Source organism: Mustelus asterias, chromosome 21 (assembly GCF_964213995.1).
Source record: "Mustelus asterias chromosome 21, sMusAst1.hap1.1, whole genome shotgun sequence".
NCBI lineage: Eukaryota > Metazoa > Chordata > Chondrichthyes > Carcharhiniformes > Triakidae > Mustelus > Mustelus asterias.
This window is the reverse complement of record NC_135821.1, coordinates 55,176,427-55,195,185: the sequence shown is the minus strand read 5'-3', so window position 1 is coordinate 55,195,185 and position 18,759 is coordinate 55,176,427. Positions and strand designations below refer to the sequence as shown.

At 45.4% G+C, this 18,759-nt stretch overlaps 1 protein-coding gene across 2 annotated transcripts in view; it reads right to left on the bottom strand.

The window, feature by feature from the left end:
* Positions 1–13,885: 13,885 nt before the first annotated feature.
* LOC144509284 (hippocalcin-like protein 1) overlaps positions 13,886–18,759 on the bottom strand; it is a 144,950-nt gene continuing 140,076 nt past the window's right edge. The window contains exon 5 of one of the 2 annotated variants that reach the window (XM_078237906.1): positions 13,886–15,673. In XM_078237906.1, the coding sequence (XP_078094032.1) occupies positions 15,576–15,673 (98 nt within the window). In that variant the 3' untranslated portion in view covers positions 13,886–15,575. The remainder of the gene's footprint in view (positions 15,674–18,759) is intronic. The other variant, XM_078237907.1, reaches the window with a different exon arrangement.

The following is an 18,759-nucleotide window of genomic DNA, read 5'->3' as shown; positions in this document are numbered from 1 at the left end:
CCCCTTTTTGCAAATTATACTCAGTTAATTTTATAGCTGGTTTTATTTTGTGTTTTGGTCTGGCTCTCTGTCAGTGCTATTGAGGAGTGAAGGTTTGTTCTGAAGGATCTCCATCTGTCTTTCCTGCAGGCTTTTCAAAAATGTGATGAATGACTGTGGAATTTAAAGGCCAGTGCAAGCTAGAATTAATTTTTTAAAATGCTGTCGAAGTACTTTCTTTGTGAGGATAATATTACTCCTATAAACAGACGACAAAAAGCGAAAGCAATTATTCATTATACACCCAAAATCGGAAATGCCAATTTTTCCGAATAATGTTATGGTTTTGTTACGTTTTCTGGCATTTGGCGGCACTTGGTTAGCGCTGCTGTCTCACCAGCGCTAGGGACCCGGGTTCGACTCCCGGCTTGGGTCACTGTCTGTGTGGAGTCTGCACGTTCTCCCCGTGTCTGCGTGGGTTTCCTCCGGGTGCTCCGATTTCCTCCCACAGTCTGAAAGACGTGCTGTTTAGGTGCATTGACCCGAACAGGCGCCTGAGTGTAGCGACTGGGGGAATTTCACAGCAACTTCATTGCAGTGTTAATGTAAGCATTAGTGGTGACTAATAAATAAATAAACGTTAGACTTTTAACAGGCTCTAGCTGCAGTTTGCAACATTACTAACACAACAGTTGGATGTGAGTTCATGCTGCTGTTGCAAACCAGCTCAACCTGTGCCGGGAGAATGTTCCCTTTAATATCAGAATGTCCATGGAAATTTAAGCAAGTTGACTGCTCACATTTTACATTAAATCTCATCTTTCTGAAGCAACATAAGCTGACTAATTTTCTTCGTTCTTTGGGTTACATTTTCTGAAAGATAGCAACAAATTAGTTGGAATCTATACCTCTATACAGGGTGGCACAGTGGTTAGCACTGCTGCCTCACAGTGCCAGGGACCCCTGGGTTTGATTCCCGGCTTGGGTCACTGTCTGTGCAGAGTCTCCCTGTTCTCCCCGTGTCTGCTTGGGTTTCCTCCGGGTGCTCCGGTTTCGTCCCACAGTCTGAAAGATGTGCTGGTTAGGTGCATTGGCTATGCTAAATTCTCCCTCAGTGTACCCGAACAGGTGGAGTGTGGCGACTGGAGGATTTTCACAGTAATTATATTGCAGTGTTAATGTAAACCTACTTGTGACACTAATAAATAAACTTAATCCTACCTGAGCTGTATCATGGTAACACTTTAATGCAATGATTCCAAATCTCTTTTGGTTGAAGGACTCCTTTCAAATGGATTAGTAATCTCAGAATGCCATCTAAATCATAATACTTTACATTACGTATAATATCAGAGTGTTGCCTGCAAAGTAATAATGCTTGTTATGAAAGTAGCAATTTATTTACATGCATTGAGGAGAGATGGTGGCATAGTGGTAATGTCACAGGCCTAGTAATCCAATGATTTGGATAATGATTTGGGGACACAGGTTCAAATCCCACCATAGCAGCTGGTGGAATGTAAATTCAATTAACAAAATCTGGAATTGATAGCTAGTGTCAATAATGGTGTCCGTGAAACTACCATCTATTGGCGCAAAAATCCATCTAGTTCACTAATACCCTTTAGGAAAGGAAATCTGTCATTTTTACCTCAGATGGGATTCTCCAGCCATTCACGCCAGCGGGATTCTCCAGTCCCACTGCAGTGAACAGAGATTTGGCTGAGTGCCAAACTCTCCATCCTCGCTTGCAGCAGTGGTGGGGTGTGAACGGCCAGAGAATTCCAGCCTTGGTCTGGCCTACATTTGATTCCAGATGCAGAGAAATGTGGTTGACTCTTAACTGCCCTCTTGAAATAGCCAGCAAGTCACTCAGTCCAAGGGCAATTAGGGATAGGCAACAAATGCTGGCATTGCCAGCGATGCCCACATCCCATGAGAGAATGAAAAGAAAATCAGAGAGATGGTGTACCTGCTTCTCACTGCAGTGTGTGTGTCCCTGCACACTCCCTTCCTTGGTGAAACAATGCACTGCACAAGGGTGGACACACCCTGCTCCCACTTCCTGGAAATTCTCTTTGGACTCCAGTTTGGGAACTGCTGTATAATGGAAGCAGCTTTCCCAGTTTGCACGTAGAAATCAAACCGTATGTACCTCAGGGAATAACAATCACAAACATTGTGTATATATCTTACACTGACTGATACAAAAATCCTAAGGGTGAAATCTTCCCAAAGATTTTCTAAGGGGGCGGCGATCTTATGAAAAAAAAGTGCCGAGTGAGTGAGAAAATGGGAGAGTTTCAGACCTGTTTTTTGGGGTAGACTAAGTTTATCGGTGAAGCCGGCTGCAGACCGCTCGGGGTACCATTGCGCAGGTGCCGCGATCTCCCAATGAACTGGGAGGCTCCTGCCACCACCCCCCATGAACATCGCCACCCTCACCCCGTTATCGGCAGCAGTGTACCACCTCCTCATGGCAACATGGGTTGCCAGCTTCAGGACCCTCCCCATGAGTCCCCTGTCACAACCCCCTCCATGGCCCACCTGCAGGCCCCCATTTGCCTGTCCAACTCCTGCTGATCACACCCCCTTGGGTACCCCCACCTTGCATACTCCTACCCTGCCAATCACCCCCCTCATATACCCCCACCTTGCATACCCCTACCCTGATGATCACCCCCCTGGTATACCCCACCTTGCATTCCCCTACCCTGCCGATCACCCCCCCGGTATACCCCCACCTTGCATTCCCCTACCCTGCCGATCACCCCCCCGGTATACCCCCACCTTGCATTCCCCTACCCTGCCGATCACCCCCCCGGTATACCCCCACCTTGCATTCCCCTACCCTGCCGATCACCCCCCCGGTATACCCCCACCTTGCATACCCCTACCCTGCCAATCACCCTCTCGTATACTCCCGCTCTGCCCTGCAGATCACCCCCCTTGCTTCCCCCCCCCTCCCCACTGATCATCCCTGTCTGCAGAGCTCCCATCGCAGAGCTCTCTGCACTTGTATCCCCCCTGCAGGACACCCACCCCCCCATCTCCTTCAACTGCAGAGCTCCCCCTGAGGAGCTCTCCCCCTTGTCTCTCCCCCCCCCCCCCCCAACCCTCCCCCCTGGCCTTCCACCTGCACAGCCTCCCCTGCAATGCTGCAGGCCTCTCCCCTGGCCTCCTCTCCACGCCCCCCCCCCCCCCCACACAGCTGACCACCCCCTGTTTGCAGAGCTCCCCGCCCTTGCCCGACCACCTGGGGTTTCAATGGCCTCCGATCCCCCTGGCGTAGCCATGGTGCCTGATGCAGAGCAGTAGTGATTCTCCCAGGTGTGGTTGAAAGAAGCTGTGCAGGAGCAGCTAAGTCCTTTCAGTTTCTGTTTCTTTTATATCAATAGGCTTTGTGCCCTTACTGGGCGCGAAGACATTCTCCCAGCAAAACAGGACTAGGAGGATACGAACTCTATCTTCCCAACTCACCACGCTAATCTCACTCTAAGTGATCTCCCAATGAATATTCACAAAACAAGAAATTAAACACTTATTGCAAAACCTGAGCACTATTTCCATTGTATTACTTCCAAAAACTGTACAAAATCCAGTTCTCATTTTTAGTTATTAATTCTTCTAAGAGTTCTCTTGCGTTTGATGCATACTTTGTTCTTTGCCAGTCAAGGTGTCACACGGCTCAAACAAAGCTGGGAAAAGAATGAAGCTGGAAGAAAGAACCCTCCAACCTTGCAATCCCTTTCTATCTGTGTGTCTCTCTTCTGCTGGTCCATAAAGGGCAATTCTATAGACTAGCTTTTTTGTCTGAGTATTCTCTGCAGGATTTTCTGATAATTTTCACTTTGGGTTTGAACTCCATTGTATTTATAGTAGTACTTGTGATATGGTGCACGTCCCCAGAGGAAAGATGCCTCCTTCACGAAGAACCCCAAACAATATTTTTTTTGGAGAATTTTCAACTGTGTGATTTTGTCTCTTCCTCCAACAGACCACCTCCCAAATCTGAAAACAAGTATCGCAAACACTGCAATTTCAAAAGATAAGGAAGTATCATCCACAAGGAAAAGGTCAAAGAATTTTTCTTCACCAATGAATTTACTTTTTTTGAACTGAACCAGCAGCCTGTTCATTAAACAACCATAACTGTTGAAATAGAAATAGGGGCGGCACGGTGGCACAGTGGTTAGCACTGCTGCCTCACAGCACCAGGGACCCGGGTTCAACTCCAGCCTTGGATCACTGTCTGTGTGGAGTTTGCACATTCTTCCCATGCCTGTGTGGGTTTCCTCCGGATGCTCCGGTTTCCTCCCACACTCCAAATATGTGTGGGTTAGGTTGATTGTTAAATGCTCCTTCATGTCAGGGGGACTAGCAGGACAAATACGTGGGGTTACGCGGATAGAGTTAAGGCAATAGGACCTGGGTAAGAGTCCGTGCAGAATCGATGGGCCTAGTGGTCTCCTTCCGCACTGTAGGGACTCTATGATTCTATGAAAGACAGGCTGCGGTATGTCTGTACCTGATGGTGTTCCGAAAGAGATGCCAAATTGTTGGAAGGAAAAGCTTTAATGATCATCTTAGCAGCAACACCTACAGGATCCAGCTAAAGGATATTCTAAATGTGTGAAGAATGAAAAACAGAAAATGCAGGACGCTTACTGATGTGATACAATAATTAGAGAGCGGAATAAATCATTAGAACCAGTAAAAGAGGCGTTGCTCACATCACTACAGCTGGATTTCTTTTTAAGTGGACAAAATTATGCATCATTAGGTAAATTCCCAGAGGGCTACTACAGGCAATAATCCGAGTTGTTAATAGCAGTTGAAAAGCTGGTGAATTTAATGGTGATGCTGTCACTTTATACCCAGGTGCTCAAGCGTCAGTGTACAAAATAATAGCAAACGGTTCTTGTTGTGCGTTATTTGCAACTTTCTAATGAAGGAATGTGATATAGAAACAGATAAATAACGTCAAGAAGAAAGGCAGGTACTCGGACAGGAAAAGGCAAGAGAGAGAACGAGCAGAAAACAAATCCATTCACCATTTTAGACTCCACAGTGTGGAATCTAATCCTGTATTCCATTGTTCACTTGTCACTTTGGGTGAAGGATGATTTGAGATAATGCTGCATTTCAACATCCATATGCATGATGCAATTTCAGATGTCAAAAGTCATCTTCTATTAGTTCCCTTTTCACCCAGTGACAGTCAGTCTGTGATTTAAATCAAGCCCCAGATCCTAGCACTCAATCCATGCCAAAATCTCATATCGATTATGCAGTCAAATTTGAGGCTGGATAGAATTCCTTAATGTGGAGATGCCGGCGTTGGACTGGGGTAAGCACAGTAAGAAGTCTTACAACACCAGGTTAAAGTCCAACTGGTTTATTTGGTAGCACAAGCTTTCGGAGCACTGCCCCTTCATCAGGTGAGTGGGAGTTCTGTTCACAAACAGAGCATATATAGATACAAACTCAAGTATCTATATATGCCCTATTTGTGAACAGAACTTCCACTCATCTGATGAAGGGGCAGTGCTCCGAAAGCTTGTGGCTTGTGCTTTCAAATAAACCTGTTGGACTTTAACCTGGTGTTGTGAGACTTCTTCCTAGAATTCCTTAGCCATTCCATGGGTTCACAGTATTATCCACATCCCTTTAGAACTCTTCATTCTGAAGCATCTGTCAGGTGGCACGGTGGTTAGCACTGCTGCCTCACAGCACCAGAGACCCGGGTTCGATTCCCGGCTTGGGTCACTGTCTGTGCGGAGTTTGCACGTTCTCCCCGTGTCTGCGTGGGTTTCCTTTGGGTGCTCCGGTTTCCTCCCACAGTCCAAAGATGTGCAGGTTAGGTGGATTGGCCATACTAAATTGTCCCTTAGTGTCCTGAGATGTGCAGGTTAGGTGGATTGGCTATGCTAAGTTATCCCTTAGTGTCAGGGGGACTAGCTAAGGTAAATGCAAAGGTTATGGGGATAGGGCCTGGGTGGGATTGTGGTCGGTGCTGATGCGATGGGCTGAATGGCCTCCTTCTGCACTGTATGATTCTATGATTCATTTAGCCAACACTTGCCTTTAAAATATAGGTGGAGATGGGCAAGAAAATACCAGTTGACATCGATCACCTCATTTTCTTGTGTGCAAAGAATGTGAAAGCACACAATAAAAGACTTACACTTTTGAGGATAATGCTAACTGATCACAATTTTCTATCACTCTGAATATGTTCCATTTAGCACCTTATCTACCATTTACAGAACTAACCAGTTATTTGGGCAAATTCATCATTGAGTACTTAGATTCCAATTCCAACCGATATATTACACAATATTATATTTATTGAATCCCTACAGTGCAGAAGGAGGCCAATTGGCCTATCAAGCCTGCACAGACAACAATCCCACCCAGACCCTAACCCCGTAACCTCATTTATTTACCCTGCTAATCCCCCTGACACTAAGGGGCAATTTAGTAAGGCCAATCAACCTAACCTGCACATCTTTGGAGTGTGAGGAGAAACCGGAGCACCCGGAGGAAACCCACACAGACACGGGGAGAATATATTAACTCCACACAGATAATGACCTGAGGCCAGAATTGAACTTGGGTCCCTGGTGCTGCGAAGCAGCAATGCTAACCACTGTGCCATCTTAAGTATACATAGATTCCAATTCCAACCTATATATTTGTCAGTATTGCATTCATAGAATTCCTACAGTATAGAAGGCGGCCATTGGGCCCATCGAACCTGTACAGACTCTCTGACAGACCATCTTACTCATGCCCTCCCCACCACCACCACCCCATTCCCTTAACCCCATGCATTTACCCTGCTAATCTCCCTTGGGAAACTCCACACAACAGTCATTCAAGGCGGGAATTGAACCTGGGTCCCTAGCGCTGTGAGACAGCAGTGCTAACCATTGTGCCACTGTGCCGCCCAATTCCTTTAACTGAAACCATAAGTCACAAGTCATGAAAATATTAATCAAACATTTGCTACAAATTTGGGTCTGCCCGTCATACCTTGTTGGATCCAACGGTATTGGTTGCTCCTATTGATGCCTTTAAGTGAGTTGATTCATAGTGTGCTGCACTGTCAAAGGTGCCGTCTTTTAGATGCGATAGCTGTTAAAAGGAGGAAACCCACGCAGACACGGGGAGGAATGTGCTAACTCCACACAGACGGTGACCCGAGCGTCCTCTTACGTGGATGTAAAAGATTCCTTGGCTCTATTTTGTAGAAGAGCAGGGGAGGTGCCCTCAGTATACTAGCCAATATCTATCTCTCAACTAGCACGACAAAAACACATTATCTGCTGCTGATCACATTGCTGTGTGTGGGAGCTTACTGTGTGCAAACTGGCTGCCGTATTTCCTGCTTTACAACAGCGCCCACATTTCAAAAGTACTTCATTGGCCGTAAAGTGCTTTGGGACATCCTGAGTTTGTGAAGACTGAGCTCTTTTAGATCTATGATTCCACCAGCTGTTGTATGCTGCAACTAATGGAAATGTGCCAATTCTGTCTTTAAGCAAAAACGTTGTGTGGAGTGAAGAGAATTTGGTCAATGGAGATTTCTTGCAAATTTCTGTCAAGTTTAATTAAGCTTCACTTCTACTGTATCACTCACACCCTTGCTAACATTTCTCTTGTGCCTATACGATGTTTTTCTAGATACTTTAAAATTCCTACTTTCTTTCATTTTTGTGCCCTGTGGAGTCATTTTCATGCTTTGCCTTTATTTTTGCTTCTGTGAAGTCCTACCATTTCCCAACAGGCATCCACCAAACTGTTGAAACAATATTATTCTTTCTTTTCATTGACTTTCTATATCAATGGGGACAAAGTGGAAATGGTCAAGAGCTTCTTGTTTTTAGGTGTCCAGATCACCTGTACTAGTCCCTCCATGCGGACGCTAGTTAAGAAAGCCCACCAACGCCTCTACTTTCTCAGGAGACTAAGGAAATTTGGCATGTCCACTACAACTCTCACCAACGTCTACAGTTGCATTACAGAAAGCATCCTTTCCGGATGTATCACAGCTTGGTATGGCTCCTGCTCTGACCCAAGACCACATGAAATGACAAAGGGTCGTGAACGTAGCTCAGGCTTTCAAGCAAACCAGCCTCCCATCCATTGACTCTGTCTACATTTCCCACTGCCTTGGGAAAGCAACCAGCATAACCAAGGACCCCACGAACCCAGGCATACTCTCTTGCACCTTCTTCCAAAAGAAAAAAAGATACAAAGGTCTGAGGTCACGTACCAACCGACTCAAGAACAGCTTCTTCCCTGCTGTCATTGACTTTTGAATGGACCTACCTTTTATTAAGTTGATCTTTCTCGACACACTAGCTATGACTGTAACAGTATATTCTGCGCCCTCTCCTTTCCTACTCCCCTATGTACTCTATGAACGGTGTGCTTTGTCTGTGGAGCATGCAAGAAATAATACTTTTCACAGAATCCCAATACATGTGACAATAATAAATCAAATCAAAAGAAGGTTTCTTAAAAATAAGTATCAATTTATTTGCTGCTCTGTGGCTAGAATTAACATTGACATGGGTTAGGGGGCTCATTTTCTGATCAGAAAGTCCTAAAGGATTAATACTGAAAGTGTACTGTGACTGCCTATTTCATTTCTATTACCCCCAGTTAAACTGTGTGCCAAGGAACCAATGGTTCGATATTTATTTGGAGCTCGGAAGAAGGATGGCATTTTGTGGATGGGATAGCTGGAAGTATCTGAGGAAAGATGTCCTTGCTATAGAGGGAGTACAGGCTGATTCCTGGGATGGCAGGTCTGTCATATGAGGAGAGACTAAGTCAGTTAGGATTATATTCACTGGAGTTTAGAAGAGTGAGAAGGAATCTCATAGAAACTTATAAAATTCTAACAGAGTTAGACAGGGTAGATTCAGGAAGAATGTTCCTGATGGTAGGGGAATCCAGAACTAGGGGTCATAGTTTGAGGATAAGGGGTAAACCTTTCAGAACTGGGGTGAGGAGAAATTTCTTCATCCAGAGGATGGTGAATATGTGGAATTCACTGCCACTGAATGTAGTCGAGGACAAAACATTGAGTGATTTCAAGAAGAAATTAGATATAGCTCCTGGGGCTAAAGGGACCAAGGGATATGGGGAGAAGGGGGAATCAGGGTATTGAATTTGATGATCAGCCATGGTCAAGATGAATGGTGGAGCAGGCTGGAAGGACCGAATGGCCTACTCCTGCTTCTATTTTCTATGTTTTTATATAAATACGCGTTTCACCCGGTTTCGACTGAATTTAATGGAGCAACTGTTTTTAAAATTGATTTTAAACCCCTGTCCGACTGTCAGCCTGATTGATGAGCTGCCTTGTGTGTCATTTGGAGACACAGTCAGTGAGGAGACAGCAGCTAAGGCAGTTTGGAGATCATGGTGGCGATTGAGTGATGTGTAAAGAGGTTTAAGCTTGAGGAATAGAACATAGAACAGTACAGCACAGAACAGGCCCTTCGGCCCACGATGTTGTTGCCAAGCTTTATCTGAAACCAAGATCAAGCTATCCCACTCCCTATCATCCTGGTGTGCGCCATGTGCCTATCCAATAACCGCTTAAATGTTCCTAAAGTGTCTGACTCCACTATCGCTGCAGGCAGTCCATTCCACACCCCAACCACTCTCTGAGTAAAGAACCTACCTCGGACATCCTTCCTATATCTCCCACCATGAACCCTATAGTTATGCCCCCTTGTAATATCTCCATCCACCCGAGGAAATAGTCTTTGAACGTTCACTCTATCTATCCCCTTCATCATTTTATAAACCTCTATTAAGTCTCCCCTCAGCCTCCTCCGCTCCAGAGAGAACTTAAGTACTCCTGTTCCTGTGGCCCAGAAACAGTATAGTAAATGCACTTACCTCATGGATCCAGTCCTTCTCACCTCCTTTTACCTGCCAGTAATTGCATGACGCAGGAAAGGGTTAAAATAAAGAAATGGAGGCACACAGCTTCCTTTAATGGGATTTACTGATCTATCCACTTCTTAATAAACGGTTGATCTCCCAGCCTCCAATGTTAAAATCAGAAGTGAGAAAGTTGGGGTTGGGTCTGTGTAATTTATAAAATATTTACATCCTGTGCATCCATAATCCTCCAGTTCTTTGGGGTTAAAATCTCCCTCTTTTTCCCATAATTGCATTAGCAGTATTAAGTCAGAGCGTAATAGGGGCAGGGGGAGGTCAGTTGGCCCCTTGAGCCTGCTCTGCCAATCAATAAGATCTTGGCTGATCAGACTGTTGCCTTAATTCTATTTTCCAGCCTGTCCCCTTGCAATGACTTCAATCGGGCCATTGAGGTTGGCCTATTGGAGTATGAACTCCCTGACTAAGGATCCAATTGATGGGCCAATCAGGGAGTTTTGCCTTGTACTTAACCAGATGTGTCAGTTCCTCCGACACCCCCGGAGGTAGACTGCTAAGTCTCTGTGTATTGCTGTTAGAGTTTGTAAATAAAGGGATTTTGGGGATGGGACTTCGGCCTCCAAAGACTTATTACATCCCCATAACCCTTGTCAATCAGAAAACTTGAATTGAATATATTCAACGACCCAGCCTCCATTGCTCACTGAGAAAGAGAACTACACCAACTGTGATACATGTATGTTGAGGGTTTGGGATGTGTACTGCCCCTTTAAGAGTGCTGGTCATGCAATACATGGGGCGGTTCTCCCAGTGTGGAACCTAGTTAAGCAGTCTAGCATTTGACTGTGGGACAGTGCACACCTGTAATAAAGAGTTTTCCAGTGTTTAAGTTTACGAGGCCTATTTCATGGTTCTTCTTGCATAATACTTCGCTACATACATTAATAACACTAACAATGCTCAGAGAAAAAAATTCTCCTCATCTCCAACTTAAATGGGAGATACCTTATTTTCAAATAGTGCCTGTTAGTTCCAGATTCTTCGCAAGGGGAAACATCCTCTCAGCATCCACCTTGTCAAGCCCCCTTAGAATCTTTGCATCTTTCAATAAGATCACCTGTCATTCTTCTAAACTTCAATGAGCAAGTCTCAACCTGCTTAACCTTTCCTTACAAGACAAACTCTCATCCCTGAAATCAGTCGAGTGAATGCTCTGAACTGCTTCCAATGCAACTATGTCCCTTCTTATAAGGTAACCAAAACCGCACACAGTACTCTAGGTGTGGTCTACAAACACAAAGGAAAGAACATTATTTCTCATACTTTAAACAGAGGACGATATGGCCCTAAAATCAGTGCTTCCCAAGCTATTTTCCAATGTGACCCCATTTTAATTTGAAAACAAATGTAAGCCCACATGCCAATTAAAAATGACTGAAGGGTTTCTAACTTTCAAGTGGCTTCACTTCCAGCTTCTCCCCATTTCTGCCCTTCTGAAGATATTGCCTCTTACTGACATATACTCCCACAGGAGCAGCCACCCACCCTCTGTTAGCTTGTGAAAGATATGAGCCGGACTCTCCCAAAAAAAATCTAAGTGTCGGATTCGTGAGAAAACTGGAGTACCTCATGTTGGTTTCTTCAGTGGGAGTTCAGAGAAGAATCTCCCACACTCTGCACACTGCTGAGTGCACCAGTGTAAATCACATTAAAAAAGTGGGTGGGGCCTATTCCCGCTGGAGAGGCCGGCAGTATAGCGCTGAGGGGGCTACTGCATTTGCGGTGATCTGACAGCGCCAAGGTTGGCAAATGCGTAGTCGTCCCTGTCTGCTGGCCTCCCAATTGCTGGCCAGCTTGACCGCTGGCCAGCCCCGTTACTCCTACAACGCTGGCCGTGTGACACCCCCCCACAGCCCAATTGCTGGACCCCCCACGCATGCCCAGGCCCAGCCCCTCCCCCCCTCCAATCTCCAATACTACCCTCCCTTCCTCAATCCCTCCCCCCACAGCCCAGACATCCCCCATCAGGCTGCCCCCCACACCTCCACCATGATGATCAGCCTCGATCGCGGGCCGTCCTCCCTCCCTACCGATCGCCTCCATTCGGCCCCGCCCCCTTGGCACTGCCCCAGGCCTGATGGGTAGTCCCAAGATGCCCCCAGCATTGGCGCTTTGCCCCTTGGGCAGTGCCAGGGGCCCAGGCTGGCACTGCCCAGGGGGCACCACCCCACCACTCTGGAGATCCCTGATTGCCTCCCCTTCACTCCAGCGGTGTCGGCCCACCAGTTCCTCGCAAGTGGGGAGCTACTCTAAACCCCGCTGGAGTGAAATACTCCTGGTGTGGGGAGAGGTTAGTTGGTCCAGAGACATCAGTCCCGGGCCCACTAATTGCATTCAAAAAAGATTAAAATGACATCCTTCATATGTAATGCAGCTCCACGCCTATTTCTGGCCAGGAGCTGACGATGCTGGAAATCCGGCACTGGGAGATGTGCTCGGGGTCGGACAGCCAGCACGGATCATGCTAATCTGGCCCCGCTTAAATCTCCCGGCCTGCTGTGCTAAAAAATCAGCGCAGCGGGATGGGAGAATCACTCCCCCACCCCCGCCCCTTCCCCCCGATGGACATTGGGGGCTTGATTTTAACCCCAACTTGACGAGCAGGAGAAGTTCGGAATAAAGAGAGGGATAAAATACGAGGATTGGGGAATCCAACCCTTTTTCTATCCCCCTTTGTAAATTTTAAAATGCAGACGTGGCTCTCCCAAAGGCCAAAAACTTTTTACTGCTTATGACCCATTCTGGTCATGATCCCCCCCCCCCCCCCCCCCCCCCCCCCACCTCGCCCTGCTGTCTCTCTGACCTCTATTGGTATCCGTGGCCCCTCTAGCCCTCCATCCAGACTCCAAATTGGGTCCAATGCTCCCTTGCCAGGATTGGAAATCCACCCCCACAGGGGGCTAGAATCTCCGACTAAGTATGATCCCACCTGTCTGCAGGTCATTACTCCGCCAGCTGTTTCGTGGGGTCGCAAGACATAATTTGAGAATTGCTTCCCCCTTTGAAGCCTAATTTTCCCCTTGTTGAAATCATTAGCTTGAACACAAGCATCCGTTTTGATCACTATTTGGTTCAAAAAACATGAAGATTAGTCTACTTAGAACACCAACATATCCCAATTTCTACACTGTAACCTCTCCACTCCAGAATGCTTGCTACCAATTCATTTCTGGATGTTGGAATTTTCTGGATAATGGACATTAGAATGCCTAATCACAAATGTGTGAACTGGAAAAGACCGTTAATATAAATACTTACCCAAAACATAAAAGTGATAAAAACATTATAAATCAGTAATAAAAATTGTTTGGCTTATCCAAATCATAAAATCCCTACAGTGCAGAAGGAGGCCATTCGGCCCATCGAGTCTGCACCGACCACAATCCCACCCAGGCCCTATCCCCATAACCCCATGCATTTATCCTATTTCGTCCCCCTGACACTCAGGGGCAATTTAGCATGGCCAAATCCACCTAACCGCCGCACATCTTTGGACTGTGGGAGGAATCCAGAGCACCCGGAGGAAACCCACTCGCATACACGGGGAGAACGTGCATATTCCGCACAGACAGTGACCCAAGCTGGGAATCGAACCTGGGTCCCTGGCGCTGAGAGACAGCAGTGCTAACCACTGTGCCGCCCATGCTGCACCTTCATGTTTCTGCTCCCAAAGTACTGGAGTAAAAATAATGTTGATGTGGGTCTTCGCAAAAAAGTTCCGGACAACTGGTGTTTCCGAACAATAACCTCTCCAGTCCAGAAATCTACAGTGTATTCAATCAAGGACAGAAATCTGACTGACCTTGTCAAATTCAGAAGTATTAAACATTATTAAGACAGCAGTAGACAATCAGACTGACTTCCATTGGGTGGGGGGGGGGGGGGGGGGGGTGTTGTGGGGAAAGAAAGCATTTCAATTCCTGCTTTAAAACAATGACATTTTAATTTAGAATAATATTTGAAGATGAATTACATCAACACATTTTTTTTTCTTTTAAAAATACATTTACTTCTCAGTACAACAATCCCCTTCACCACGATATAACATGCACTGCTAATGACTCCTCCAGATCTGAAGCCATGTAACACACCCCTGCTATAACAGATTTTATGTCCTTATTGGGAGTTGTAAATATACATCTATTCCAGTTTTGGTGCTGTAACATTGTAAGATAGTATTCAGGGAGGAGCAGACCTTTGGCCCATGTCATCCACCTATCCAAAGTATCCTCTTGTGCATTTTTAACAGCATGTATTGTGCTGGTCTCTATTTGTTGCCATATTGTGAAGCAGAAGTGAGGTATACCATGGAACGCCAGTGCACAGGTCAACTTTATTTCTGACTTTTACATTTGAGGGTGTCACTTATGCATCAACGCCTGTGGTCATTCACCACTTAAGTCTAAAAAAACTGCAGTCAGGACATTTCCATTAGGATGACCTACATAATGTTACCTTACTGCACTTTATTCGAGAGAAAAAAATACAAATCCAGTCTTATCAGACTGCTATGATTTGTTAAAACAAGTTTTTTTGGGGGGAGGTGCGATTTAAAATTCAGTGAGCTGACCCTCTTCATCTGTTTGAACCCCCACGCACCCAGCCCAACACAACCCAACCCCACCCCATTCCCAACTTTTCTCCCTTCCCACCCTCTGGTGAACAGGAGATAAGCCCCATTTTTAGTTTGACATGAGCTGAAGGAGAAACAGTCAGCAAAGTCTCCTTGTGGTTGCTATTTACGGAGAGGCCTTTCCAAAAACCAGGCTTTGGGAAACTGCTGGGTTTAGGAATCTTATTTTAAAAAAAAAGGGAATGTATTTAATTTCTTCTTTTAAAAACAAAGAGTGCTGCTTAATTAGAATGGGCTTTGTTTTATCAAACCAAAATTATAGTCAGGGTACATTCTGTATACATGTCAACAATCTCACTGTGAACGTGAGGGCCACTCACACATTTTGCCCCTGCTTAAACCTCACCTTGCAAGCATATTTGTAATATCTCTCCTGCTTTCTAAGCTTAAACTACATGGTCCCACTGTGACCTGGGGCTCACTGAGTGAACCTGCTCATGAAATAACTTTTTATTCTCTCACATGCAGAGCAGTTTAGATCATTGTAGGAATTGTAGTTGTTTTAGGCTTGCAATACAAGAGCAAAAAACTAGAGCGGCTACAATGTACTTGAAGCGTGGTCACAAACTCCCATATATGGTATTTTTGGGAGTGGCATCTTTACATTCGTGATGTCTTTTTTTAAAATATTTGGGTTGTGGGCCAATGTTGAACATGTGCGTTACATCTGATCCATAGTGGAGAACATTACTCACTGCCCACTAATGCCCTGAAAGTGTTGGCATGCTTGCTTTTTTTTTTGAAGTGTCCACCGTACAGAAAACACAAAACAAAAGTGACAATGCAGTGACTAAAAGCTCCTCTGAAGACAGCTTGGGTAGAATATGCTATCCATGTTAGTCAATCACCCTCTTATGGCAGGAGGATCAATTTGTGATGAGAAAGATGGAGGTCAGACAAAAGGGTTGGCAATCCGGCTGGAATGAAAGCTTGCTCCTTTACTTCAGGCGATCAGCGTTGATGCTGCCATATCCCATTAGAACTGAGATGCACTGCTCGGGTCGCACTGTAGTAACCGTACAATGGATGGGTCACTCTTGGCACCTTTAATGAATTCTTCAAGGGACAATTTACCTGGAAGACATTTGCAAACAGGAAATGGGGGATAACAACAAGCTAACTTTGAGTTTTGAAAGTAACAGGACTCAAGAACAGCTTCTTCGCTGCTTCCATCAAACTTTTCAATGGGTCTACCAAGCTGATCTTTCTCTACACCCTAGCTATGACTGTAATACTATATTCTGCACTCTCCCCTTTCCTTCTTCCTTCGATTCTCTATGAACGGTATGCTTTGTCAGTATAGTGCGTAAGAAACAATAGTCTTCATTGTATCCCAATACGTGACAATAATAAATCAAATCAAAGTTTTTACAATCGGAAAATTGTGAAGTGGAACATCTCACTCAAGTCTAAGAGGAGGAAGTAGAACCACAAATATATGGTGTAAAGTAAATGTTCTTGAAGGATAAGTAAGGTCTATTCAACTGCCATGATTTGAAGTTTTTTAAATCCCCCACTCTTTACACTGTGGAAAAAAAACCTGGCTGCATTGCTTTGCTTGATGTCCAGCCAGCTGGTGTAGCATCTGTTGGCATAGTTTCAATAGGGTTCTTTATTGACATTTTTTCAAAGGCTATTTATTATGAATTTCTAGACGAGTCTCAAAGGCTACAATTATCTCAGCAGGGGATCCTGAGTTCACGACTTGAATGACTGCTTAAAGAGGCTATTAAAGGAATGGGAAATAAAAATAATGTTTTTTTAAAATAAGAGATTAAACATTTAAGTAAACATGAATGGCAGTTTTTATTTACTATTGTCTGAATAGCGAGAGCTGCATGACATTCTCAGAAGCATATTTTTCTCATCCCCATATGGCTCCCATATCTGCCCACGGTGGATACTGGGTGAGTGGCTATGGAGTTGGCCTGGAGGTATGTGGAGCCAAGGGAGTGGGTTGGGGTCATGATTTGGAATTGAGTTGCCTTGGATGCATGAGGGGACCATGTGGGGTGGGTGGGGGGGGCATAAGATGGCATTGAATTGGCATAGAGGGTATGAGGAGCCATGGAGGTGGTGAGGGGGGTGTGAGGAGTGAGCGATAGCAGATATAGGATCAGCTTAAACAACTGGGACGAGGTCTCAGAGAGCCAAGGTGATCCTTCTAGCCAGCTTACTTTGGTACTTGCCCATGCTCATGGCCACCTTCCAGGATCAGCAGGCACATGTCCGTCCTGCACGCCGTTCCCCCCCCCCCCCCTCCCCCACTAAGCCCCATCACCCCCCTCCTGGCCCACCACTAACCACTAATCAAAAATCTTGTACTTTGGGGTACTTTCTACCTAAACAGATCTGGCAAATTTGGAAATACCCCGACTTGGGGAATTGGGCAATCGTCCCGATTGCCAAAATCTGGCCCAATGTGTTTAAGATCAACAGAGCCCTGAGTAGTGGTGTATGGTATTCTGGGGATGTATGGGATGCTTATTAGATCATCGTGCCTATTTTGAAAGATCGAAATACGCTGTGAAACCTACATCTCGGTCAAGGTTAGTGACAGAGTAATTCACGGAAGCCAAATGATGCTGCAAGATTCTGAATCAGCACAACAACAGAAAGAACCTACAAGAGAAATGGTGTCAATGGCAGTGTATTTTTAATGTGATTCTTCAGGATTCCTTTCTGGTTGGATGCCTAAAAGCACATTGGGGACTGATCTGCGCATTCCTATCACCTTAAAAAGACATGGGTTGCAGAGTTTTTGATGTTAAAAATCAGCTAAAAGTGAAGTTAAAATAATGCAAACAGAAGGTTGAGAAGGGACCATTTAGAAAGGAATACAGGGCAAGATATTGCTCAAAATGTAATTGTATTTTTATACCATTAGTGCTAATAGTCAACAGATAGACGGATTACTATGATATTAATTGGTGGCACGGTGACACAGTGGTTAGCACTGCTGCCTCACAGCGCCAGGGACCTAGGTTCAATTCCGAGCCTGTCTGTGTGTAGTTTGCACGTTCTCCTCATGTCTGCCTGGGTTTCCTCAAGGTGTTCTGGTTTCTTCTCACACTCCAAAGATGTGCAGGTTAGGTGGATTGGCCATGCTAAATTGTCTCTTAGTGTCCTAAGATGAGTGGAGTAGGGGGATTAACAGGGTAAATATGTGGGGTTATGAGGATAGGGCCAGGGTGAACTGCTCCGTTGGAGAGTTGGTGCAGACTCGATGGGCTGAATGGCCTCCTTCTACACTGTAGACATTCTATGATTTGCTACTGCATCACTGGAGTTGAGATTATTTGCTCACTGCATAAAATTCCTATGCATGGAACTTTAAAGAAGTGGTTAATAAGATTCTCTTAGCAATTTGGATAGAACACTAAATTGGATATGGATCTGCTAAACCAATGCCGCAAAAATAATGAACTCTGGCTAAATCCCACATTACATGAGTTGCAAATTTAGAGGAAAGTGGTCCAAGTTAGGGATCATAAAAATCCCAGGAGCTACCAGCTTGCTGAGTTCAAATTGTCTTTTCCATTCTCTCATTAATTCTTAATGAGAAATAATATTAATTTTAGTCTTCCCTTCTCTCACTGGACTTTGAATTTTTACTTTTTTTAGTCCAATTGCCTTATGATTTCATGTCTCTTGCTCCCACACGGTGGAACGAATCATTACTCTGTATTTTACCCACCACATTCACAGGGGGCGTAAAGACACAAACTGGGGGTTTGCGTTCCTGTTTTCGTCGGGTGAGTACGGCGACGGAAGCGGAAAATCTCGCAAGAACTCCCAAATCACGTCCATGTAAATGTCTGGCGTGATTGTCCCCATCATCCTGTCAGCGATGGGACGCGTTTCCTGATATTCAACGCTGGAAACATCATTTGAAAATAGTATGATTTTACTATCAGGCTCCTACACCTGAATCATCCCCTCACCCCCCGTCAGAAAATCCATTCACGTCGGCATGAGGGCAGCACGGTGTAAAGCCCGAGTGGTCTCCCAAGGCGCGCCTCTGGCGAGCAGACCTCCCAGAGGAACTCAGTTGAGTGCATCGCTCAGAGAGAAGAGGGTCATGCCTGCGCACTACACAATCAGAGCCTACCCTGCCATCCTATGGTGCCCACCCCTTTATGTTCTTCACACCAAGTCCT